At 37.4% G+C, this 27,011-nt stretch overlaps 3 protein-coding genes across 4 annotated transcripts; 2 read left to right on the forward strand and 1 right to left on the reverse strand.

Moving 5' to 3' along the window:
* Positions 1-436: 436 nt before the first annotated feature.
* Positions 437-8,820, forward strand: dph2 (diphthamide biosynthesis 2). Of its 2 annotated transcripts, XR_009120688.1 has the most exons (9): positions 437-659; positions 829-994; positions 1,076-1,188; positions 1,258-1,478; positions 3,482-4,153; positions 5,007-5,183; positions 5,279-5,406; positions 6,021-7,953; positions 8,066-8,820. XR_009120688.1 is itself a non-coding variant. In XM_058060916.1 (8 exons), the coding sequence occupies exons 2-7, from the start codon at positions 845-847 to the stop codon at positions 5,401-5,403; spliced, it is 1,458 nt and encodes a 485-aa protein (XP_057916899.1). In that variant the 5' UTR covers positions 437-659; positions 829-844; the 3' UTR covers positions 5,404-5,406; positions 6,021-8,005. The 2 variants fall into 2 exon arrangements, 1 of the variants encoding a protein (XP_057916899.1); XM_058060916.1 differs by lacking the exon at positions 8,066-8,820 and having other exon boundaries at positions 6,021-8,005.
* ncf2 (neutrophil cytosolic factor 2) lies at positions 5,232-18,608 on the reverse strand. Its single transcript, XM_058060915.1, has 16 exons — positions 13,156-18,608; positions 12,879-12,961; positions 12,693-12,801; positions 11,294-11,428; positions 11,090-11,197; positions 9,161-9,220; positions 8,981-9,024; positions 8,053-8,194; positions 7,912-7,977; positions 7,790-7,841; positions 7,683-7,711; positions 7,469-7,617; positions 7,288-7,393; positions 5,988-6,111; positions 5,797-5,899; positions 5,232-5,378 (listed from the first exon to the last, which is right to left on the reverse strand). The coding sequence occupies exons 1-15, from the start codon at positions 13,327-13,329 to the stop codon at positions 5,808-5,810; spliced, it is 1,473 nt and encodes a 490-aa protein (XP_057916898.1). The 5' UTR covers positions 13,330-18,608; the 3' UTR covers positions 5,232-5,378; positions 5,797-5,807.
* Positions 14,121-25,322, forward strand: garem (GRB2 associated, regulator of MAPK1). Its single transcript, XM_058060913.1, has 6 exons — positions 14,121-14,485; positions 15,004-15,144; positions 16,354-16,484; positions 19,083-20,243; positions 20,376-20,530; positions 22,479-25,322. Exons 1-6 carry the CDS (start codon positions 14,350-14,352, stop codon positions 23,185-23,187), a joined length of 2,433 nt encoding a protein of 810 aa, XP_057916896.1. The 5' UTR covers positions 14,121-14,349; the 3' UTR covers positions 23,188-25,322.
* Positions 25,323-27,011: the final 1,689 nt, after the last annotated feature.

Raw genomic sequence — 27,011 nt, forward strand, 5'->3', positions numbered from 1 at the left:
AATCCCACAACCATGCCTGTTATTGCTTTTAAATCAGCATACACTTTGCAAACTTCAAATTAAAAAAAATTAATTACATCTGTGTGTGAATTTTAATCCAATAACCAATAAAAAATATAGATTTATTTACAGCCACTGTGAGAAAGTGTTTCTACAAATGACGGAAACCGAAAACATGCCAAAATAACTATAAAATACAACATGGATTTGATTTTCAAAATAAAACCCAGACTAAATTTGACCACGATGGAGAACGACCCTAAGGTGTGTATTCTGGAAAAAATGTTTATAATACTGCCAATCATAAAGTAAATTATTTGTTGGAGTTGCATAAAAAGCGTCACATTTTGAAATAATATGTATGTACTCGCTTACTATATGTTTACTTTGAAAATAGATGAACCGGAAGTGCAAGTTCTAGCGGAAACGACTTAGCATCATCATTGGCAGCACGTGTGTCTGTCTAGTTTTGTCGCCTCAGTGGACCTTTTGAAAATACATTTAGCTAATTTAATATTTAATTAATAACATTTTTGTTGTTTTCAAAATATTTTTCACTGTTGTAATGTCATAGTGAATAATACTTAATGCGCCACACGGCAACTGTAGACGTATGGAGCAAAATTAGCTTGCGGATAAGCCAAGTCCACGCAGATAACGTAAGTAATAGTTATGAAATGTAATAATGTCACGTAAACGCTACACTTTATTAGTTGGTGGTACTACATTAAAAACACTTAAACGTAGTCTAAATGTACACAAAAAATGGTAAACCTAACTGGAAACGTGACCGCTGTGTGATAACTTATTGTGTTCATGTTTATACAGTGGTTTCTGTGTCGCCATGGCTGATGCATTCAGTGACAACTCGGAGAATGTAATACGACGTCAGGTTGACGTCCAAGTGAAGAGTACCACCCCGTTGGAAAAGCTTAATGACTTCTATCAAATTAATAAGACCTGCGACTTCATTTTCCAGAATCACTTTGAGAAGGTGTGGAGAGTATTTGTTTGAATATTCCTTGACAAAATGTACACAAACTGAGGAAACGTGTTGTGGGCTTCTACTTTGAAGGTAGCACTGCAGTTTCCCGATGACCTCCTGCACGATTCCACTGCAATTGCAGCTGAGATTGAAAGAATAACTCAAATAAAAGTATTCATTCTAGGAGATACATCCTATGGAAGGTAAGGTCAAGCAAACATGGCGTTCAAATGACTTGTAGTGGACTCTGTTCATTGTTTGGGTTTGCTCAGTTGCTGTGTGGACGAGGTGGCGGCAGAACACGTTGGAGCCGACTGCGTGGTGCACTACGGCCGGGCCTGCCTCAGCCCGTCCAAAAGGTTGCCGCTCATGTACATCTTTGACAGAAGACGCATCGATGTGGCGAAGTGCACCTCGGCCTTCAGGGAACTGTACCCTGACACGCAAGCCGACGTTCTCGTCCTCTATGATGTCAGATACGCACACGCCATTGGTAAGCTCACACACACTAATAAGTTGGACCCATTCTTTTTACGGCATCATTATTTTCTATACACTTAAGTCATTTCCTGTAACAATTTAAAGGGCCAGTGTGATTTTGGCCCCCATCTTGTGTTACATTGGCTTGGATTGAATGAATAGAATTTGAATTGGAAGCTGAAAGCCTCAGTTCTCCAATATATGATAAACAAATATAAAAATACACAGCTTAACAAAATGAATCAAAAATATGGTAATAGTTTAATTTCATTTGAACATGCATCAGATTACAATTGAATGCATCACATAATCAGTTCACAGTTCCACATGTCCAAAAGGAGTAGGAAGAAGCAAAGCTTATTAAATCCTACCCCTCCATCTGGTACTTTTACAATCAGTAACTGTTACATTTGTTCACTTCCTGCTTTTCTAATATAATTTAAGTTGTTTTTTTATATAGATTTTTTTGTATTATTTGATGTATATGTGTATGTATGTGTGTGTGTATATATATATATATATAATGCATATATATATATATATATATAATGCATATATATATATATAATGCATATATATATATATATATATATATAATGCATATATATATATATATATAATGCATATATATATATATATATAATGCATATATATATATATATATATAATGCATATATATATATATATATATATATATATATATATAATGCATATGTGTGTGTGTATATATATAATATAAAAAATTAATTAAAATATTTAAAATTAATCCAATTAATAAAATTATCAATAACAAATTAATACAATAAAATAAAAAAACTTAAATATATTAGAAATTATATTCACATTGAATACACATTGAATTAGACAAAAATTGTATATATATATGTGTGTGTGTGTAAATATATGTGTATATATATACACAAATTTTTAAAATTTATTTAAAAAATAAAAAATTATTAATAAAAATGTATACAATAAATTAACAAAACTTAAATTATATTGGAAATTATATTTGAATAAGAAAAGAAAAAAATATATATATATATGACATGACATCTGTCCCCCCATATTATTTCCTATCTCTTAATTATGACTTTTCATTTTTACTCTTTATTGACGTTTTAGCTCGTCATTTTGACATTTTATGTCTGCCACATAATTATGACATTTTATCCCATAATTTTGGGTGTTTATCTCATAGTTTTGACTTGTGATATGTACTTTTTAATTGGCTTTTTAGCTCATAATTTTGACTTTTTATCCCATAATTATGACTTTCCTATCTTGTAATTATGACTTGCAATTTATACTTTTTAATCTACTTTTTCTCTTATAATTTGGGCTTTTTATGCCTTTTGTCTCAATTACTTTTTATGCCATATTTTTGACTTTATCTGACAATTTCAATTTTTTTATTCTGCAATTTATACTTTTGTCGACTTATGACTTTCCTATCTCGTAATATGACTTTTAATCTTGTAATATCTACTTATAATGGACTTTCTCATAATTTTGCCTTTTTTTTAAGTCAATGATTATGACTTTCCTATCTTTTAATTGTGGCTTTTTATCTTGAAATTGCTACTTTTTATTGACTTATGTAATAATTTTGACTCATTTTGCCTCATAATTATGACATTATGAGACATTATTGAATGTTTATCTTATAGTTATGACTTTTAGCTCATAATTCTGAGTTTTTAATCCCATAATTCTGACTTCCTGATCTCGATGATCTTTTTATGCCTTGGTCTCATGACTTTTTAATCTAATTATTTTCCCTTTTTCATCTTCTTTGTGACTTTTCTATCTTTTTTAAATACCTATGTTGACACAAGGCTTGTCCGTTCCACCACACAAGTTCATAATCGGGCTTGGCTTCCTGTTTATGTCACATGACGTAAGAAAGGTGCGTTTGATTTGTGTTTTTCACTACTGTAATGTGGTTATCAATTGTAATGTGTTACGTTACAGGCTGATGTAGCAACATTGCTGATGATGTGTTTTTTTCCTCAGATGACGTTGTGGCGATGTTACGTGACGACTACCCAAACCTTGTCACGTCACAGCTGGCCGTGGAAGGCGAGATGTGTTACGGCCTGAATAAAAAAGAACCAGACCAGGAGCAGGACGGCAATCAGCTCTGTTGTCACTTTGGGCGCCAGTTCTCCCTGAAGGCGGGACTGAGCATTAAGGATTACGGCGTCTTCTACATCGGCCAAGAAGGAGCCACCTTACGGAACTTCATGATGACCTGGAACCGCTGCGCCTTCTCCTCCTTTGACCCCGCCACCTCCACGGGGAGAGCCGAGTCGGTCGGCGTCAACCGCATGCTGATGAAGCGCTACTACGTTATCGAGCGGGCAAAGGATGCCAAGGTGGTGGGCATCCTGGTGGGCACGCTGGGCGTGGCCAATTACCTGTCCATCATCCAGCAGCTGAAGGAGACCATCCACAAGGCGGGCAAGAAGACGTACATGTTCGCCATGGGGAAGCTCAACGTGGCCAAGCTGGCCAACTTCATGGAAATTGACGTTTTTGTTCTCATCGCGTGTCCCGAGAACTCACTGTTGGACTCCGGTGACTTTTACCGACCCGTGGTGACCCCCTTTGAGATGGAAGTGGCCTGCAACAGGAACAGGGAGTGGTCCGAGGAATACGTCACAGACTTTGGACATCTTTTACCAGGTTGGTTGCCCGCATCACACGTTTCACACTGAAATGACCTCGTCTGTGACTTTTTATGTCCCTCTCATAATTATGACATTTTATCTCATAGTTTTGACTTTCCTATCTTGAGATTTATACTTTTTAGTTGTTTTAGCTCATAATTTAGAATTTTCATCCCATAATTATGACTTTTCTGTCTTGTAATTTCTACTTTTTAATCGACTTTTTAGCTCAAAATGTTTTATTTTTTATCAGATAATTATGACTATTTTTATATCTTGAAATTTCTTTTTTTTTAATAATTTTTTTTCCGATAATTGACTTTTCTAACTTGTAATTACGACTTGTAATTTCTACTTTTTAATAGACTTTTTAGCTCAAAGTTTTTTTTTTATTTTTATCTGGTAATTGACTTGTAATTTCTACTTTTTAATAGACTTTTTAGGAAAACAAATTTTTATCCGATAATTTACTTTTCTAACTCATAATTATGACTTGTAATTTCTACTTTTTAATCGACTTTTTAGCTCAAAAATGTTTATTTTTATCTGGTAATTATAACTTGTAATTTCTACTTTTTAATCGACTTTTTAGCTCAATTTTTTTTTTTAATCCGGTAGTTATAACTTTTCTAACTTGTAATTATGACTTCTAATTTCTCCTTTTTAATTTTAATTTGCCTTTGTCTCTTGACTTTTTATCATATTTTTGACTTTTTAAATTTTATCTGACAATTTCTAGTATTTACATTGTAATTTATACATTTAATCAACTTTTTCCTCTCATAATTTGCATTTTGTATGCCTTTGTCTCATAATTTAGACTTTTTTCCCCCCAATTTTGACTTTTGGATGTATGTTTTTATCTGTAGGTGGCCAAAGCCATGTGCCTTTGGCTGAAGGTCAGGAGGACTCCGACCAGACGGACGTATCTTTAATCACAGGAGCCCTGAGGAACTACAAGCTGGACACAGAACCCGTCACCTCACACAGCTCCTCGGTGGTCCTCAGGAACCAGACCCTGACTGTGGCCAACACCAACTCAGCAGGTAGGCGTCGTTAAAACTATTCTAAGGCACAGAAGACATCACTGGATGGATTTTTAAAATGTTTATTGTTGTACATTTTATGTCTTCTGTTTCAGCATCATTTCTGGCCCATCGGAGTTGGCGCGGCTTGGAGCAGAAGTTGGGGGAGACGCCCGTGGTGAAGGCTGTGGAAGGGAGGAAGGGCATCGCCATCGCCTATGAAGAAGAAGCAGTTCCATGATCAGTCAGTCACAGCTCTTATTATGACTTAACATGAAAGTTGTAATTGTGGGGAAAAAAACATTGTAGTAGCATAAAAAAAATATTTTTTAATATGTAATGAGAAAGTTTGAAACTAAAGAAAAAAATCTTGTATTTTTTGAAGTCATAATATTACAAAAAATAATTTGTCAAATTTTTCTTATTTAAAAAAAAAAAAAGAAAAAATGTGGGTGAAGTTAAGAACATGTTTTTTCACCCATCACTTTTTTGCATATCTACAACACGTGTTGCGTTACAAAATATCAAAGTGGTCCCTCCCTGAATAATGTTTGGACACCCCTGGTTTAGGGCTTTTTGTGTCCGCACATTATTCACATTTTTTTTTAGCCCTGTAGGTGAGTAGTTCAATTACCTTGGTGAACATCACTGGCCATTCATTGGATCTTCTTCCACAAAAGAGGCCGGGAAGATTCCCGTGCTTCCATGACAATGGCCTTCCATCCAGTCCTGGTTGACTGCGGATTGAAAAACAATGTTATAATAAATTAAAAATTATGTTAAAATAAATTATTTCTTCTTGTGTGTGTGTGAATAAAACATTACCTTTACAAATGAGTGTGATTTTATCCCCTTTAGTAAAACTCAGATCTTCAGGATTGGACGACTCATACGAATGAAGTGCCACCAAAGTCATCACCTCGGTCGTCTGCGACTTTGCACCAGTATGCTAAACAGGAAGTACACACACAAAAACACAGTATTTACGCATGTAGCGCACAGAAAGAATCCTGTATGTACAGTACAGTGGAATCCGTTTACACCAGGGGTCTCAAACCCACGGCCTGCGAGCTCATATTGTGTGTAAGTGCAGTCGACAAAGATAAGTACACAAATTAACTTAATCTTTACAATACATGCTCCACGAAAAGCCAAACTTTTTAGTTAGATTACCCCAATACATAACCCAAATCTGACCAAAACTATTTTTTTCCATTTAATTAGTCATGAGGTGTAATTCACATTTTAACCACTAGATGGTGCACAAGTATAGTGTACATTGTATCTGTGTGTAACCTTAGCTTGACACATAAGTTGCTTATAAATCAATGGCCTATTAGCTGTTATTATGTCTACTATATTGGGTAATATGAGTCTGAAGGTGACTATAGGGGTGTTATTTCAAGCCTAGAGGGCTCTAATAGTATACATTAATTATTGGTTATCGTACGGATATCAGGCATGATTAGCACAAAAAAAATCAATGGCCTATTAGCTGTTATGTCTACTATATTGGGTAATATGAGTCTGAAGGTGACTATAGGGGTGTTATTTCAAGCCTAGAGGGCTCTAATAGTATACATTAATTATTGGTTATCGTACGGATATCAGGCATGATTAGCACAAAAAAAATCAATGGCCTATTAGCTGTTATGTCTACTATATTGGGTAATATGAGTCTGAAGGTGACTATAGGGGTGTTATTTCAAGCCTAGAGGGCTCTAATAGTATACATTAATTATTGGTTATCAGGCATGAGAAGCACAAAAAAATCAATGGCCTATTAGCTGTTATTATGTCTACTATATTGGCTAATATGAGTCTGAAGGTGACTATAGGGATGTTATTTCAAGCCTAGAGGGCTCTAATAGTATACATTAATTATTGATTATTGTACGGATATCAGGCATGAGAAGCACAAAAAAATCAGTCGCCTATTAGCTGTTATTATGTCTACTATATTGGGTAATATGAGTCTGAAAGTGACTATAGGGGTGTTATTTCAAGCATAGAGGGCTCTAATAGTATACTAATATTTTTTTTAACAGTAATTTACCTAACATCCTGTACGAAAGCAGGTTCAAACGGGTTCCACTGTATTTTTTTTTTTTAAAGATGTACTCACTTCTCTGATGTGGCACCACAATGTGAGGCGGCGGCTACCGGCGCGACTCCACACACTCCCCATGTCGGTTTCATCATCGATGGCACTTTTTGCGTCTGAAGTCAAACTATAAAGAAATCACATGAGTACTCCAGTAGGTTCAGTCATGAAGGGGGGGTCGGGAAAAAACTGTACAGCGTACCTCAACACGATGGACGAAGAAGAGAGGTTGAGTTTCTTACTGATCTTCTCTACCAGCGTTGCGTACGTGGAGCCGCTTGGTAGACACACGGCCAAGTTGAACGTGTGGTAGACTTTGACGATACACAAGTCGTCACCAGGGAGGACTTCCTGTAAAAAAAGTTCTTCTTAAAGACGCCATCACGTACTTGAATGTCACTTTTCTGACTGCGTACCTTTTGTTGCAAGTCACCACGAACAACACCTTCGATTAAAAAAACAAAACAAAACATGATTTGTATTCATGAAATAAAGCGATCATCATTACGATGAATATGTGTACCTTGTTTCCTTTCTGGCCTGGTCGGTGGTTCCCGACTTGGAGGTTCTGATTCCTGTTTCCCAATCCAACAGAGCAAAATGAACGACCACATCAAGGATCATGTAAATCTGCAAGCTTCTCACCTGCGTCAGCGTGGCCCCTAAGGACATTTCCAAATGTTCAAGGTAATTATAAGGAACGAGTCCCTTCTGTAAGGAAATCCTGATGAAATTAAACACACCGTATGAATGGAATCACGTGGTTTTTAAGCGTGCTGGTCTTACTCTTCCGTTAAAGACCACCGAGGCCCAGTTGTCGGAACCTTTCTGCAGAACAAATACAACGTTGCCCGGGACTACGGCCAACTCGTCGCTGGTTTCGGGAATAAATTCATAGCGGACGATGTGAGGTTCACCTTCCAAAGTCCTGAAAAGAGAGGAAAAGGTTAGAAATAAGGATTAATTTATGACATACTTTATATACAAACTGGTTTTAGTGCGTTAGAGGAGGTGCAGTAGGGACATATGACCAGTAGGTGGCCTCGGGGAACACCCAGGACAGTCTCTGGACTGGCTTGGGTGAAGTAGGCTACAGACCTCATAATCGATAAACGATGTATGGATTAAATGAATAAATGATAGTTTTATGATCGACTATGGCCTATTAGTCCAAAAATATCAAAAAACAAGTTACATGTAGTATTGTGTTCCCAAGGCGTCAGTAATGTTATGACGCTACTCCTCTCATTCTGTGTGGAAGTGGTCAATTTTGGGCTTTTTCATCCTCCTTCCTCTTGCCATTTGAAACACTTATGTTTAGAATCAGTAAATCGGAGAGGCTAACTAGTTAGCTCACGAGCATAGCCTGACATTGTGATGTAAATAGAGAATAATGGCAGAGTGAAGGTGACTATAAGGGTGTTACTTCATGTCTGCCGGGCTCTAATTATGTTAAAAGCCATATTTAGTTTTCATTTATTCATATTAAATCCTAATTCACTGTACTTATTTGATGGATTTATGAATGACATGCTGGTCTCGGGAGGGTTTGCTTGTTTTATTATTATTAATATTATTATTATTATTAATCCAGAAATAAAGCCAGAGCCTCTTTGCCATTAACTTAGCTTTGCAATTTTATGAATGTAATGTATTTGGTGTATAATTATGATTAACTATGATTTTATGGATTTTTATTTAATTTCAATCCTACCTCAGCACCTCAGGCTCCTTAGGAGTATCTGGTCCCTTTTCAAACTGGAGGCGGGGGAGAAATAATATGCCAAGTTACTCAGCAGTAACATGCAAAAATGCTTATTTTGTTTATGTACAATGTAGTACAATGTTACTCGGTAACAATAACAATGAGAATATTCCATATTTTATACGGTACCTGTGGCTGTAAAGGGGCAAACCCAGAGAACTGGTCCTGAGGGACAACAGAAGACACCACCTAAACAAAACAAAACCAAAACATGTGTTAAGTACACCAGATACAGCTGCTACAGCTGTGAATCCTGAATCCAGCAGAGGGCGCTGTCTCCCAGCAGGAAAATGAATGCTGTGTTTATAATAGCATATGTATTTTAATATGCTAATTTTATATTTTTAATATAACAGAGACTTATTATAGAATGCCAAAATAAAATAGTCAAATTACAGTTCAAATTTAGCGGTATCACTGTTTTTTAAAATAATTTTATATATTTTTTAAATATATAAATAAATCAGCTTATTTGTCAAAACTATGTATATTTATTATTTTTTGGGGCCTAACATAAGCATTTTCAAGCATTAAAATAGCTAAACTACAAATTAGGGCTGATAAGGGAAGGGAAAAAATCAGATTAATCAGATTTTTAACAATCGTGATTAATCACCATTCACCACTATGTCTGAAATATGCCAATTTTTACTGTATTGAATGAATAGAAAGATAAATTATGATATATACATTTGTATTAAGAGCCATTATATATTATATGTATTATATTGCTCAATGTTTTTTTAATATGTCAAACAACAGAGACTTATTATAGAATGCCAAAATAAAATAGTTACATTACGGTTCAAATTTAGCGGCATCACTGATTTTTTAAATATTTTTGTTTTTTTATATTTTGAAAATATTTTTCAAATATATTAATAAATCAGCTTATTCGTCCAAACTATGTATATTTAAGCAAATCTGACATTTTTTGGGGCCTAACATAAGCATTTTCAAGCATTAAAATGGCTAAACTACAAATTAGGACTGTCAAATTATTTTTAAAAATTTATCAGTTTAATCACAGATTTTTAACATTAATCGTGATTAATCACCATTCACAACTATGTCTGAAATATGCCAATTTTTACTGTATTGAATGAATAGAAAGATAAATTATGATATATATAATTGTATTAAGAGCTATTATATATTATATGTATTATATTGCTCAATGTTTTTTAATATGTCAAACAACAAAGACTTATTATAGAATGCCAAAATAAAATAGTCACATTACAGTTCAAATTTAGCGGCATCATTGATTTTTAAAATATTTTTTCATTTTTTAAATATTTTTCAAATATATTAATAAATCAGCTTATTCGTTAAAACTATGTATATTTAAGTAAATCTGACATTTATTTGGGCCTAACATAAGCATTTTCAAGCATTAAAATGGCTAAACTACAAATTAGGGCTGTCAAATGATTTAAAAAATTTATCAGATTAATCAAATTTTAAACATTAATCGTGATTAATCACCATTCACAACTAGGTCTGAAATATGCCCATTTTTACTGTAGTGAATGAACAGAAAGATAAATTGATATATATATATATTTGTATTAAGAGCTATTATATATTATATGTATTATATTGCTCAATATTTTTTAATATGTTGAACAACAGAGACTTATTATAGAATGCCAAAATAAAATAGTCACATTACGGTTCAAATTTAGTGGCATCACTGATTTTTCAAAATATTTTTATATATATTTTTATATTTTTCAAATATATTAATAAATCAGCTTATTCGTTAAAACTATGTATATTTAAGCAAATCTGACATTTATTGGGCCTAACTTAGCATTTTCAAGCATTAAAATGGCTAAACTACAAATTAGGGCTGTCAAATTATTTTAAAAAATTAATCAGATTAATCACAGATTTTTAACATTAATCACCATTCACAACTATGTCTGAAATATGCCCATTTTTACCGTATTGAATGAATAGAAAGGTAAATTATGATATATATATTTGTATTTAGAGCCCCAAATGAACCGACATCACGTAGTTTATGGTAGATGACACAACAGAGTCCGTTACCTTGGCTTTTCCCAGGTAGTCCTTCTTCTCCAGCTCAGCAACGTAGTGCTTATTTGGTCTGAACAGCACAGTGGAAGGAAACTCTACTGCTTTGAAAACTTTCTGTTTCTGGTGATGGAGTTTTAGTATATTAATAAACAGAAGAATTGGGTAAACAAATACCAGTTGCTTTATATCGATAACAATGCCAAAATGATAACACACCAGGATGGACTGCATCGCTCGGTCCATGATGCTGAGCTTGGCGTCCGTCTTGTACTCAAGAGCCTTCACGAGGTTCTTCTGGGCTCTTTCCCATTGACCCAAGTGTGCCTCAGCCAAGGCCATGTTGTGGAGAACCTGGTCAAATGGAGGAATATTACTGGAGTACTTTCCATTTAGTTCTTCAGTAGCCAATCATCTGCAACAATATCATCCATTATACCATCCATTTTATAGTACAAAGTCGTATGGTATTGCCGTCAATCAATTACTAGCAATTTGCTACCATTTGCTGGTGGTCCTGCATCATAACCCTTATTAAAAAAAAAAAAAAAATCTATAAGCAGTGATTTCCAAAGTGTGGGCCGCAGCCCCCTTGTGGGCTGTGGTGGTACTGCAGGTGGGCCATGACAGGTCATTAAAAATATGATTCATTCATTCATTCATTTTTTACCGCTTTTCCTCACCATTTTCGCAAATATTTTCAAAATTATTTTTATTGTAAGATATTTTAAAAAATATTTATAGGCCTAAGTAATAACCTATTGAGTGTTATTGACCTGTCGCAATATTTTAGGAACCTTATAAGATATGCCTTTATTCGTCCCTCTGTGGAGAAATTTGCATTGCACAGCAACAAGAGTACAGAATCCGTTAAGCAGTACAAAATACACAATATAAAAAATAAACAATATAACAAACAACCCAAGTATTAACAAATTAATTTTACCCAGTGTTATATACAAATACAGTTTACAAGATAATATGAAATATATGATCAGTCTATACACTATAAGATCTTGCTAGTTAGTTAATATGAGGCATTATAGAAATACTGCACTTAGAACTTAATATAACTTAATATATAATATATCCGGGGTTGCACAGCGGGGGAGTGGTTAGCGCGGAGACCGCACAGGTAGGACACCCGAGTTCAATCCCAACCAAAGTTTGCATGTTCTCCCCTCACCTTCTAAATATGGATTTTTATCATTATTAGAGCTCTCTAGACATGAACTAACACCCCTATAGTCACATTTCCACTTGTATTACCCAAAATACATAATAATAAGAGACATGAATAAGACCGGCTGTATGGCGGTCGAGTGGTTTGCACGCAGACCTCACAGCTGGGACACCCGAGTTCAAGGACACCCGAGTTCAATCCCATCTTTGTGTGTAGTTTGCATGTTCTCCCCGTGCATGTGTAGATTTTCTCCGGGTACTCCGGTTTCCTCCCACATTCCAAAAACATGCTAGGTTAATTAGCGACTCCAAATTGTCCATAAGTATGAATGTGAGTGTGAATGGTTGTTTGTCTATATGTGCCCTGTGATTGGCTGGCGACCAGGGTGTCATCCAGGGTGTTTTCGAATATAATCCGACACCGCCTCACACTCACCTCACATGCGTATAGTTTGTATCTGAGACCAAGCGCTTTGTAATCGATGAGCTGGTTGCCCCTGAGGGCCTTCAGGGCAAGTTGGAAATCCCCAATACTCTCCTCGAACCTGTGAAGGCATCACATGAAGTTAAGAATCCCATAGAAATGCATGTGGTTGAATGGACGGAAGGTAGGGAATCTTGCCTCTCCTTTTTGTAAAAGGTGATTCCTCTTTGAAAGAAGGCCACGGCCAGATGCTCATCCTTGCTGATGCTGCAATCAAAAGCCTGACAACGACAAGTCCGTGTCACTTCCTCCACAAGAACTAATGAAAAACGGCGAGTTCTACTTCTTCTTTTGTAGTGACTTGCACTTTCGGATTACAGAATTTCATAAAAGCTCCACAAAAAACAATTTCCAAAATAAAAATCAGCAATGCATCGCTTTTAGATGATTATTATTATTATTTCCCAGCCGGTACCTTTTCAGCAGCATCCAGGTTTTGGTTTAGAAGCTGAAGACAACCGATGTTGAAGCAGATTTTGGAGTTGGGGTCTTGGATATCCAAGAACATCTGGAGCGCTTGAGGCAGTTCTTGTCTGTCGACACACGTTACGGCCTCGTCCCACTGGCGTAGAGTGTCCAAAAAAGACATGGTCCCCCCCCAGGACTGTGGACTCGACTTTGTGGCACAACAAATGAAGGAAGCTCCTCTGGTTTTTGTACCACAAGAGATCAGGAAGTGTGATGATGACAGCGGTTGCTGCACCACTCTTGCCTCATTATTGCGATTTATAGCTTGTGACTAAATTGTGAAATCACATCCAAATAAAAGATTAAACGTAATGTGTGTATTATATGCATTCATAGCTCAAAATTAACTAAAAGCTAACTGTACTTCCGCATGAAAAATTACAAAATCACCTAACTTATTGTTTTTCTTTGTGTTTATGTTTATTTCGATTACACATACACTCATAATCAAGACGATACTGTCATGTCCACAGTGCCCATGAATGCACCTCCCGTTGTAGGACAAGGACTGGCGTTATGTTTATCAGAGGCGTGGTTAAAATTATTAACCTAGTTTAGGAAATAAATTAGTTACTTTTGTTATTTTTGATAGCCCTAAAACATATAATCTATTTCTGTTTGTGTAAGTTAAAAAATATTCGTATTAGCCCCGTTTTGCTTAGTTTCTAACAAAAATGTATAGTATCGCCCACCCATAATAAGCAGCAGGGAGCTGTACTGCAAAAATAAGAGCTTCCGGTTATTAAAATATGTATCTTCTATTAATAACATTCTTATGACTGGTATTACACAGTAAGTACATTTAAACTGTAATTAAACACAATCAAGCAAAAAAAAAAAAAACTATGTGAACGGTCCACAAAGTAAATAATTACTCTTAATTTGTAGGAAAAGTCACGCATTTCCGCTATTCATCTGGCTTTAGCAGCTAGCTAAACAAACATGGCTCTGCTTCATTATCAGATTACGGATTTTAATGATACGTAAAGAGATGAAAAGGCAAAATTATACAAAAAAAATAAGCAACAATGGCTTCAAATACAAAGCCATTAATGAATATTCGGTGCGTTTTGCTTGCTTGGTTGGCTCCGTGTAGCCTTTTGTGAGCGTGTTTACACATAGCTAGCCCTGCTGTGGGCTAATGGAAGCTAGCAAGATGGACCTTGGAACAATGTTGTACAACAATTTAAAAGATGTTACATGGAGCACGACGTCCTTGCCGTTGGATCAACTTGTCAGCTCCTATCGGTTGCCACAAATCGTCAAGCTGGACAACGGTCAGTCACTTTGAAAGTCTTCCAGCTAACTTGTGTGTCTAGCTAGCTTGCTAGCTTACTAACCAACCTTCCTAGAAGTGTCGTGGTAACCTGATTAAAGTTGGTGTCTAGCCTGTGGCGGGGTTATATTTGACCTTTTATTATTATTATTAAATTCTACTTGTAGTACTTTGTAATAAACTAACAGAATAATTTAAATAGCTCAAGTAATTTATTACTACAAATGGTCACTGTAAAGTAATACATAATATATGTTGTTAACGTAGCCAAATGTTCGTCCCTAATTTGTAAAAGGCAGTCATGTAATTAAATATAAATTATCCTAATTAAAGTAGTAATTACATTATTATATATAGTATTGTATTATAGCCTCCATCACTCACTGAAGGGTGAATCTGTGTCACTTAATCTTAGATAGTTTTTTCCATATCTTTAGTAAACAACATGAAGTTGCAGAAAATTGGCAAAAATTGGCTTTTTGGAATAAATGATTTGTGTTTTTTTTTTTCCTATTTCAGGCCAGTTAGTGGAAGGGCTCAGAGACAATGACTACCTCTTGATTCATTCCTGTCGTCAGTGGACAACCATTACTGCTCACAGTCTCGAGGAAGGACACTACGTGATTGGACCCAAAATAGAGATCCCTGTTCATTATGAGGGTAAGTGGAACGGTACATGCACACTACGATATATTATTAGCAAAATATATGCACATATTTAAGCAAATTTACACACTATATATGATGATATATGTATTTTTCTACACTCGTCACAATGTTACATTGAGACAATAGCCACTGCAGGAAGTACTGTCCAGAAACAAGAGACAAAAAAGGAACAGCAAGCAACTATCCCAATGCTAACCTCAAATGTAGGAATATTACTGGAGTACTTTACATTTAGTTCTTCCATAGCCAATCATCTGCAACAATATCATCCATTATACCATCCATTTTATAGCCAAAATGTGTTTAAGTCGTATGGCACTGCCGTCAATCAATTACTAGCAATTTGCTATCATTTGCTGATGGTCCTGCATCATAACCCTTGTAAAAAAAATAATAAAAAAACATCTAAAACAGTATTCCCAAATTGTGGGCCATGAGAGGTCATTAAAAATGTGATTCATTTTTGCAAATATTATTTTTTTAATTATTTGTATTGTAAAATATTTATTGCATAATTAAAAAACATTTTTAAAAAAGGACAAAAAAGGAACAGCAAGCAACTATCCCAATGCTAACCTCAAATGTAGGAATATTACTGGAGTACTTTACATTTAGTACTTCCATAGCCAATCATATGCAACAATATCATCCATTATACAATCCATTCTATAGCCGAAATGTGTTTAAGTCATATGGCACTGCCGTCAATCAATTACTAGCAATTTGCTATAATTTGCTGATGGTCCTGCATCATAACCCTTGTAAAAAAAAATAATAGAAAAACATCTAAAACAGTATTCCCAAATTGTGGGCCATGAGAGGTCATTAAAAATGTGATTCATTTTTGCAAATATTATTTTTTTAATTATTTGTATTGTAAAATATTTATTGCATAATTAAAAAACATTTTTAAAAAAGGACAAAAAAGGAACAGCAAGCAACTATCCCAATGCTAACCTCTGAGAGTCTATATTATGTCACTTTATCGCCTTTATTGTCTACTATAATGACCAACATGAATATAAAGGTGACTATAGGGGTGTTATTTCATGTCTAGAGGGCTCTAATAAAGTTATAGAAATGTATTTAGAAGGAACAGTGATGATGGCGTACCGTTACACCCCTAGTATAATAGTGATTTCGATATCCTGCAGTCAGTGAAAGCATCACCACGTTAAATATGACATCTTTTCCTCTCAGGTCAGTTTAAGCTACTGGAACAGGATCGAGACGTCAAAGAGCCGGTGCAATACTTCAGCAGTGTGGAGGAGGTGGCCAAAGCCTTCCCCGAGAGGGTTTATGTCATGGAAGAAATCACATTCAACGTTCAGGTATGGCTAATATGTTATTTTTTGACTTCATATAAACATAAACGGTGAAAGTATTGTATGTAAGTGTTTGGTACACTGGTTTGCGTACGGAATGAAAACAAGCACGTTTCAGGCTCTGAAGCATGAAGTCGCTTTCGATGCGCCGCACACTCCTTTCTCAGCCTTAACTGGTCATACCAGTAAGTGATGTTTTGGGTCGTCTAACCAGTAAACCAGCGTAATTAATTGTAAAAGTAGACTCATGTCAACACAACTGAAGATACACTGACCAGCATTCATTTCATTATTTGCTTATTATTGTTATTGTTTATGTAGAAGGGGCTATTAACTGGATGGTTAGATGATGGAAGAAAATATTATTTTGGTGATATATCGCGATACTGTATCGATATTTAAAAGTATGATATGGATATTTTTAGGCATTTATCATAGAGTGTATATCAGGGGTCTCAAACTCAATTTAGTTGGGGGCCACTGGAGCTCGGGTCTGGGTGAGACTGGGCCGCATCAGGTTTTCCAAAAAAAAAAAAAAAAAAAAACGCATTTATTAAAAACAAAAAAAATTAAAAAAAACTTTGCTTTGATTCCAATTTTCTACAATAAAAGCTCTGACAAAACATTAACTGTTCTCAAATATCTTAATTTTTATTTTTCTACACAAAATAAGATGAAAAATAAATAAACAAATCAAGAATAAAAAAAATCAATCAATCAGTAATAAATAAATATAATAATAATAATAATAAAACGGCAAATAATAAAAACTTAAGAAACCACATATAGTTGGTGGGTAGACAAATTATTTTTTTCAGATTAAAATTAAAGCATTATTAGAGCCCTGTAGACATGACAAAATACAACTATTTTATACACATTTTTACTCTTTTTTTATTTACAACATATTGCGCAACTGCAGGGTCTTGAGACACATGCTAACTTGCAAACTAGAGAGCTAGCGACCTAAACGGTAGCCTTCAAGTTATTTCCTTTAAACTTAAATAGCCAAAAACTTACCACTTCCACACGGATAGGGAGGATAACTATGAACAGTTATTTAACCTTTAACATGAACATTAATCAAACGTAATAATTTTTTTCTGGGTACATGATGCCATACAGCATCCATATCAAACTTGCGCGGGCCGCACTAACATTAAACTTTTATATCAAGGCGGGGGGCCTCAAACTAGTGTCCTGCGGGCCACATTTGGCCCGAGGGCCGCAAATAATTAAAAATTAAGAGACCACATATAGGGGTAGAATCAATATTAGAATAAATTATTTTTTTCAGATTAAAATGAACAAAGCATTATTAGAGCCCTGTAGACATGACAAAACACGACTATAGTCACATTTATACTTTTTTTATTTACAACATATTGCGCAACTGCACGGTCTTGAGCCACATGCTAACTCGCAAACTAGAGAGCTAGCGACCTAAATGGTAGCCTCCAAGTTATTTCCTAGCCAAAAACTTACCACTTCCACACGGATAGGGAGGATAACTATTAACAGTTATTTAACCTTTAACATGAACATTAATCAAATGTAATAATTTTTTCTGGGTACATGATACCATACAGCATCCATATCAAACATTAAACTTTTATATCAAGGTGGGGGGCCTCAAACTAGTGTCCTCTGGGCCAAATGCCGCGTGTTTGAGACCCCTGGGTTAGGTGCAGGACCACCAGCAAATGGTAGCAAATTGCTAGTAACTGATACGCCAATGCCATACGACTTCAAGTTATAAGGTTTGTGATACAGCATATAACATACTGTTCTCTAATGGAATAAAAATTAGTAAGTGCATATTGCTGGTGTAATTCAGTTTTTCCAGGAAATAATCTTTTAACTACAAGAAAAACAAAAAAAAATATCGCTTTATTAACAGTATCGTGATACAGTAAACCTCGGATATATCGGATTCAATTGTTCCCACTGGTTTTGTCCGATATAAGCGAAATCCGTTATATGCGTATACCGGAAAATGTCCGTTTTACGCATATATCGGATTTATATCCGGTATATGCGTAAATCGGATTTTATCTGTTATAAAAAGGCACTTCCTTGACTATGTTTCCAATGTACCTGGACGCGCAGGCAACGCTGCAAACGCTGCAAATGACGTCGTATAGCGGCCTGTCACGATTCGGCGAATTGGAGCGCCACGATGCGGCCATCCGATATATGCGAGGGAAATTTAATGGAAATGCATTGGAACGGGACTGGAGATTTTGTCCGAAATAGGCGAAATCCGTTATAAAAAATCCGATATATGCAATGAATTTTTATTGGAAATGCATTACAGAAAAATTTGTTCTTTTTTATCTGTCCGTTGTGAGCGAATTTCCGATATATCCGAGTCCGATATATCCGAGGTTTACTGTATATCGTATCGTGAGCCTAGTATCGTGATACGTATCGTATCGCCAGATTCTTGCCAATACACACCCTTAGTTAGACTATTATTATATAGATTATTATTGTCATACTTTCCAGTTGCATTCTGGGATTGGATCGCGTTACACCTAGCTTAGCTTGGAGGCACACGTGTGTACGTGATAGCTTAAGATGGTGTCATGTGATTTCTTCCAGATGGCTTCAGGGGAATGCAATGAAGACACCGAAGTTTATAACATAACACTAAGCACGGGCGACGAGTTGACCCTCATGGGCCAAGCCGAGATCCTGTACGCCAAGACCGCGAAAGAAAAATCGAGATTTAACACCATTTTTAAAAAAATCGGCAAGCTGAACTCCATCGGTAAGATGGGTCGGGGAAAGATGCCTTGCTTGATCTGCATGAACCATCGCACCAACGAGAGCATCAGCTTACCTTTCCAGTGCAAAGGCCGCTTCAGCACCTGTAGTCCGCTGGAGCTCCAGATGCAGGACGGCGAGCACACCATACGGAATATCGTGGAGAAGACCCGGTTGCCGGTGAACGTCACGGTGCCCAGCAGTCCGCCTCGCAACCAGCACGACCTCCATCTCATCCGAGAGGGCCATCGCTACAAGTTGGTGAACATCCAGACCAAGACCGTGGTCGTGTGCTGCGTTCTGCGAAGCAACAAAATAATCCCCGTACATTTCCCATTCCATACGGCGCTACCTCGATTTATTATCCCCGAGGAGCTCCTGCAAGGAGAGTTATGGCTGGACACCATGGTGCATCGATGGTTCTCCTTCTGCCAGGAGCAGTTTGACATCGACGACTATTCCCGTGCGGTGCGGGATGTGCGAACAGACTGGAACGACGAGGGGAAGAGCCCGAAAAAACAGAGCAGCGGCAACGGGAATTGCTGCGGCGGCGGGACCTCCAACGGATGTCCCAACAGCACGCACATTCCCAGCTCGCTAACGTACGCACGCGATGAACTGACGCAATCCTTCCATCGACTCTCCGTCTGCGTTTACGGTAGCAACCTGCACGGTAACAGCGAGGTCAACTTACAGGGGTGCATGACCTTGTGCGGCGACTGGGCTCTCCTGCCCTCCGACAGCATTCCGACGGACACAACAGAAAACGAACACTTCCTCACAGAAACGATGGACTCCCCAAACCAGCAAGCGTCGGTAAGATCCGACGTTCCTTACGAGGAGCTGTGGTTGGATCACCTGAGAAGCCAGATTCCCAAGTCGGAAGGAATCCGAGCTCTCAACAACGGCTGCGCGACGACCGCGTCTTATCTCGCCACGCTTCCGACGCCGGATGCGTCCCTCACGCCGCCGCCAGTCCCGCCCAAATCCGAAGCTGTGAGTACTCAAAACGTGAAACCTTTACATAACTCTCTCCGACACTTAGCTGTGATTGTACCACATCCTGCTTCCCACTGTTAGGGAAACTGCTGTACCGTCACTTTAAAAAAACAGATCCTACCTTTCTAGGTGAAAGAAGAATGCCGCTTACTGAACGCACCGCCGATTCCACCACGAAGTCTTAAACAGATGCCATCCGTACCCGTTCTGGCTAAGCCGCACCAGAAAGACACCCGCTCCCCAAGTCCAACCCTCTCTTATTACTCATCTGGACTCCACAGTATGTAAGTAGTCACTATGATACGTACTCCTGTTGGATCAAATAAAAGGTACTGTTGTTCTAAAAATAGACTACACATTATGAAACTGTCAAATCAATACAGTGGAATCTACTAGATTGGACACATTCTGATTTTACTAGATTTTTCCAAAGTCACTTTGAGAGACTTAGTCTTGCCAACATGTCCTCCAACATGTCTTCCTAGAGGTCTCTTACCGGTCATACATGCCCTGAACAACCCCATTATCATTATTAGAGCTCTCTAGACATGAACTAACACCCCTATAGTCACATTTACACTTGTATTACCCAAAATATGTACATAATAAGAGACATGAATAGGACAGTGTGGTTTGCGCGCAGGCCTCACAGCTAGGAGACCCGAGTTCAATTCCACCCTCGGCCATCTCTGTGTGGAGTTTGCATGTTCTCCCCTCACCTTCTAAATATGGATTTTTATCATTATTAGAGCTCTCTAGACATGAACTAACACCCCTATAGTCACCTTTAGACTTGTATTACCCAAAATACATAATAAGAGACATGAATAGGACAGTGTGGTTTGCGCACAGGCCTCATAGCTAGGAGACCTGAGTTCAATTCCCTCCTCGGCCATCTCTGCGTGGGTTTTCTCCGGGTACTCCGGTTTCCTCCCACATTCCAAAAACATGCTAGGTTAATTGGTGACTCCAAATTGTCCATAGGTATGAATGTGAGTGTGAATGGTTGTTTGTCTATATGTGCCCTGTGATTGGCTGGTGACCAGTCCAGGGTGTACCCCGCCTCTCGCCTGAAGACAGCTGGGATAGGGATAGGCCCCACAACCCTCCTGAGGATAAGCGGTAGAAAATGAATGAATTTAGAGCATAGAAAACCATCTAAAAATGGTTCTTAACATTATTAGAGCCCTCTAGACATGAAATAACACCCCTATAGTCACCTTTACACTCATATTAGCCAAATGTAGTGGTCATAATAAGAGAAAATAAGATATACTATAGACTCATTCCGGCTGAACGGCAACCGATTGTTAGCGAGCAGGCCTCACAGCTAGGAGACCCGGGTTCAATTCCACCCTCGGCCATCTCTGTGTGGAGTGTGCATGTTTTCCGGGTACTCCGGTTTCCTCCCACATTCCAAAAACATGCTAGGTTAATTAGCGACTCCAAATTGTCCATAGGTATGAATGTGAGTGTGAATGGTTGTTTGTCTATATGTGCCCTGTGATTGGCTGGCCACCAGTCCAGGGTGTACCCCGCCTCTCGCCCGAAGACAGCTGGGATAGGCTCCAGCAGTCCTCTCGACCCTTGTGAGGAAAAGCGGGAGAAAATGATTGAATGAATGAATACATAGCAAGCTGCACAGTGGTCGAGTGGTTAGTGCGCAGACCTCACAGCTAGGAGGACCAGAGTTCGATTCCACCCTCGGCCATCTCTGTGTGGAGTACTCGGGTTTCCTCCCACATTCCAAAAACATGCTAGGTTAATTGCCGACTCCAAATTGTCCATAGGTATGAATGTGAGTGTGAATGGTTGTTTGTCTATATGTGCCCTGTGATTGGCTGGCGACCAGTCCAGGGTGTACCCCGCCTCTCGCCCGAAGAAAATGAATGAATTGGACGTGAAAGTCATGTTAAAAGTTGAAATACTTAAAAAAGCAAACTAGCGGGACGGATTTAAACGCTTAGTGGGACGCATGTGGCCCTTGCGCCGTAGTTTGCCCACCCCTGGTGTAGATTTTAATTGATTTTTCAAAGCCACTTTGAGAGACAGTCTCGCCAACATGGGGCTCAGGACATCTTGGCGAGACTATGTCCGGGCCCTGGGCCCCGCCCAACCACCCCCCCCCCCCCCCCCCCCCATTTACCCACCCCTGGCCTACAGTCTCCAGGTTGTTTCAAACGACCAATCAGATGCGACTTAACTGCCTTTACTGTCTTTTCTTCCCACCAGTAGCGGAGCTTCTGACCAAGAGGCGTGTGACCCAGCGGAGCAAAGCAGCGCGTGCAACCCGTGCAACTGGACCCAGATCAGCGGCGCCGACCCGGGTCCCGTCTCACCAAGCGGGACTTTGTCCTCCAGGCTGTCTTGGCCCAACAACTTCACGGCCTCGGACGACAGTCGCAGTTACTACAGCTATCCCAGGAAGAGATCCACGAGCAACCCCAAAACCTGCAGCCTTGCGGAGTTGGACGCACGCGGCGGTAAAAGCCTCAGCCTGCGGAGCGTGTCTCGGAGTCGCTCCTGCGCCAAATCTTCCAGTTACAATTCGGAAATGTACAAAGACAAAGCCATGGCGGAATCAAACACCAAGCAGAGCCTCTCATGTCCGATTTTACCCCCAAGAACAGCAAAACCCAACAGAACATCCGCACAGGACGCCTCCACGACACAAGACCTGATAAGCTCCGCCTCCGGAGCTCCGGAATATCAATGGCAGCCCCCGCCGAGCTTAGCCGGCCTCTCCATAGAGGAAGTATCCAAATCCCTGCGTTTTATCGGCCTTCCCGATGACATCGTGTCGCTTTTCACTTCCGAGAAAATCGACGGGAATTTGCTGATGCAGCTCACCGAGGAGATTCTCTCCGAGGATTTCAAACTCAGCAAACTGCAGGTGAAGAAACTCATGCAGTTCATTAACGGATGGAGACCCAAGATTTGATCGCTAAGACCCTCAGTAGATCCCCCTCATGTTTGAATCCCATGTTAAAATATTAAGAATCAAGTTATTGAGTTATTAAGCCACGTTTACATGGACCTAAATATTCCAATTCCATTCAAACGGAATATATAAATCGGATTCACAGGGGTGGAATATTCCTTTCCCCAATCCATCCATCTTCCTCCGCTTATCCGGGTCCGGGTCAGCAGTCTTAGTAGGGAAGCCCAGACTTCCCGGTCCCCGGCCACCTCCTCCAGCTCCACCGGGAGGACACCAAGGCGTTCCCAGGCCAGCTGTGAGACATAATCCCTCCAGCGTGTCCTAGGTCTGCCCCGGGGCCTTTTCCCGGGCTGGGCATGCCCGGAACACCTCACCAATCCGATTGAGGAATTTTGTACCCGCTCAAACAGACGTTTGTTGTTTATTAGCGGTTAGCAAGCAGCTTTCGTGTGCATTAGCGCCATCTGTGGAACAGAATCTAAACCCTTCTATACGCCATTCACAAGTCCAGTTTTATTAAAAAAGAAAATACATATCTATATAAAACATGTGATGAGTTTAATTATAAAATATTAGCAAAATTGAACTTTATCTTTTCCTGTTCCCGGGTGCGTTCTTTTAGGGAATGCCGAGATATGACGTAACACGCAGCTCAATTAAAAAAAAAAAAAAAAAAAAAATGGAGGCTGGCAATTGGCACTGGACTGCTAAGGAAAGTTTGTTTTTGATTCAAACTAAATTCCAAGACTGGATGAAGGAAAAACTGGGAATACGGAGTTATTCCAACAAGTTAAAGAAAAACTCATGTGATGTTGGTGTTTACGCTTTGACGCTATTCTGGTTTATTATTATAGCGCCGCATGTTAGACACGCGATTGGAATATTCCTTTCCATGTATACCATTGCTTTCGGAAAAATTCCATTCGGAAAAACAAAAACTCCTCATGTAAACGTGGCTAATAATTGGCGCCATTAATCCACTTCCTATTTATTAAAACTGAATGAGCAGGGGACCTACTGTACATACTACCCCCCCAAATATAGACTACTTCCTGGAACACTTCTTCTTGCTCTTTAAATATGGGACTGCTATTTTGTTATTTGCTAACAATATGGAATCATTTCGCACTTTTAAAAAAACGACTTTGTTTGTATTTTGTTGTGTCATCTTCACATTGAAGCCGAGTCAAACAGGGAACAAATTAAAAAGCAAGATTATTGTATTATTACATACAAAAAAAGGGCTCCATTTTTAATCGTAAATAAGCGTTCCGGGTGTGTTGCTATGACGTAACCGGAGGAACCAAATTAAACCACAAGCACTTAAATGGGCCTTCGTTAAAACTAATTTAATGTAACTCTTCCATTAAAACTCACGGAATAATCAGGAGTAACATCAGCATTCCCGTGTTGCTTTTTTTGCTGTTAAAATCCGACACTCCCGACTGCAAGGAAGAACAAATGAAGGCAATTTAAATAATAATTATGCTCTTCGCTCTAACAATAATAATAATAATAAAATCACCTAATTTCCCCAAATCCACCACTGCCATGAAAACTAATTGTGCCTTTTATGTCCAACTAGAAGAGAACATGCATCATGCACTTTTACTGCAGTAAAGCTCATCACATGATCAACTTAGAAAACACACAAATGCACTACATGAAGAACACTACTAATCGCTTCTCAGATTGTCCCGGAAGGCCTTAAAAAAATGCTTTGTGCAAGTATTACATTTGTATAAAATACACACACGGTTTAGTTTGGTGTATTTTTAAGGAATATTATGGCCACAGCTGATCAAAATAGTGAAATGGCAATTTATGAGAATGAGGTTGGAATATTATATTTAAAAAAAAAAGTTGCCAGATTAGTAATTGTAATAAGTAATATATTTCCCCCACGAAAAAATACCTTTATAAAAAAATAAAATAAAAATGTAGTAATATTTTCAAGAAAAAAGATTTTTTTTAATATTACCATGCATATAAATTTACTTGAAAATATCTTGAAAATATTACTTGACTCTTATTTTATATATTTTTATTTTAACTTATATTTCTACTATGACCATGCATATAGTAAAATTAAAATGAAGTAAAAAAATATATATAAAATAAGCAATAAAGCAATATCTTCAAGAGAAAAGTAAAATGCATGGTCATATAAAAAATATATGAAAACATTACTTTGTTTTTATTTTATTATTTTTTTACTTTATTTAATTGTACTTATTTTTTTTACATGAAGTAAAATTTAAATAAAGTAAAAAGTAATAAAATATTAAAAAACATGAAAACATTACTTTCTTCTTTTTTTACTTATTTAATTTTTTTTAACTTTATTTAATTGTACTTATTTTTTATATGAAGTAAAATTAAAGTCAAAAGAAGTAAGAATAAAGTACTATTTTCAAGAAACAAGTGAAATTATTTTTTAATATGACCATGCATATAAGTAAAATTAATATAAATAAAGAAAATAAGTCATATTTTCAAGAAAAAATAAAAATTATATGCATGGCCATATTAAAAAAAGTAAAGTAAATAATTTAAGGAAAAAAGTAAACAAAATGAATAATCATATTTTCAAGAAAAGAATAACTTGTTACATTTGTACTTGATTTTATTCTCAAATATTTGGATAATTTTAACCTCATATTCATCTTTGTCCTGTACAATTCTGACATGTAAATGACTTTCTTGGATTATTCTGGACTTTTTCAACTGGAAAAAGTACTAATTATTAATAATATTCCATCTTTATTCACATACAATTACAACTTCATCATCTTAAATGATGGTATTATTTTATTTTGGAAATATGTATTCTATCGGGTTAATTGGCGACTCCAAATTGTCCATAGACGTGAATGGTTACGTGCTCTGTGATTGGCTGGCCATCAGTCCAGGGTGATCAGTGTGGTCCTAATACTCCCTCATCATTTAAGCTACACAGTGAAACATCGGTACCATACGTACTTTTTTTTTTGTTTGCTGTATATTTACGCAGTTTGTTGCCTCTTTAACTATGCAGCGTTTCTTATTTTTATTGTGTATGAAAAGAACGTGGCTGATAAATGAAGGTGCCTCGACATTTATACCACATCCGTTACCCCCCCCCCACCCTGTCCCGTCCTGAAATGTTACTTATGCTTATTTGGACTCTTCTAATATGCAAATGTATTTTTTAAGAAAAATATTACTAATGTCGACTATTTTTTTAATTGAGAAAAATTTATGTTGCTTTTTTTGTCATAATGATTTTACTTTCTAATGTTTGTAAGCACACACACACACACACACACACACACACACACACACACACAATGTAAAGTAATGCTCAGCCACATGATAATTAATACGTCAATGTCTATAATTGTACTTTAACAGGTGTTCTATGCAACAGTCGGAGAAGGAACAAACAATACCTTGTGTTCACTATATGCAAATGAGTATTACATACTGTGTAAATATACATATATATATATATTAAAGAATGTACATGCCAAAGAAATTACTACTATGTATGGTCTATGACACACACACACACACACACACACTATCATAAATAAGGTTTGATGACATAAATTGCCTTCGATTTGCTTATTGGTGACCTTATAAGTGATTAAAGAAAAGATTATGTTTTGGTTTGAGTCGGACCTTGGAATGGATTAGTGATGCTAAACGAGGTTCCACAACTCACGAGTTGACGAAGAGTCGAGTGTCGCTGACTCGCTACTTGATGAAGAGTCAAGTGTCACCGACTCAAGAGTTGATGAAGACTCGAGTGTCGAAGACTCGCTACTTGATGAAGAGTCGAG

Source organism: Doryrhamphus excisus, chromosome 21 (genome assembly GCF_030265055.1).
Source record: "Doryrhamphus excisus isolate RoL2022-K1 chromosome 21, RoL_Dexc_1.0, whole genome shotgun sequence".
Taxonomy (NCBI): domain Eukaryota; kingdom Metazoa; phylum Chordata; class Actinopteri; order Syngnathiformes; family Syngnathidae; genus Doryrhamphus; species Doryrhamphus excisus.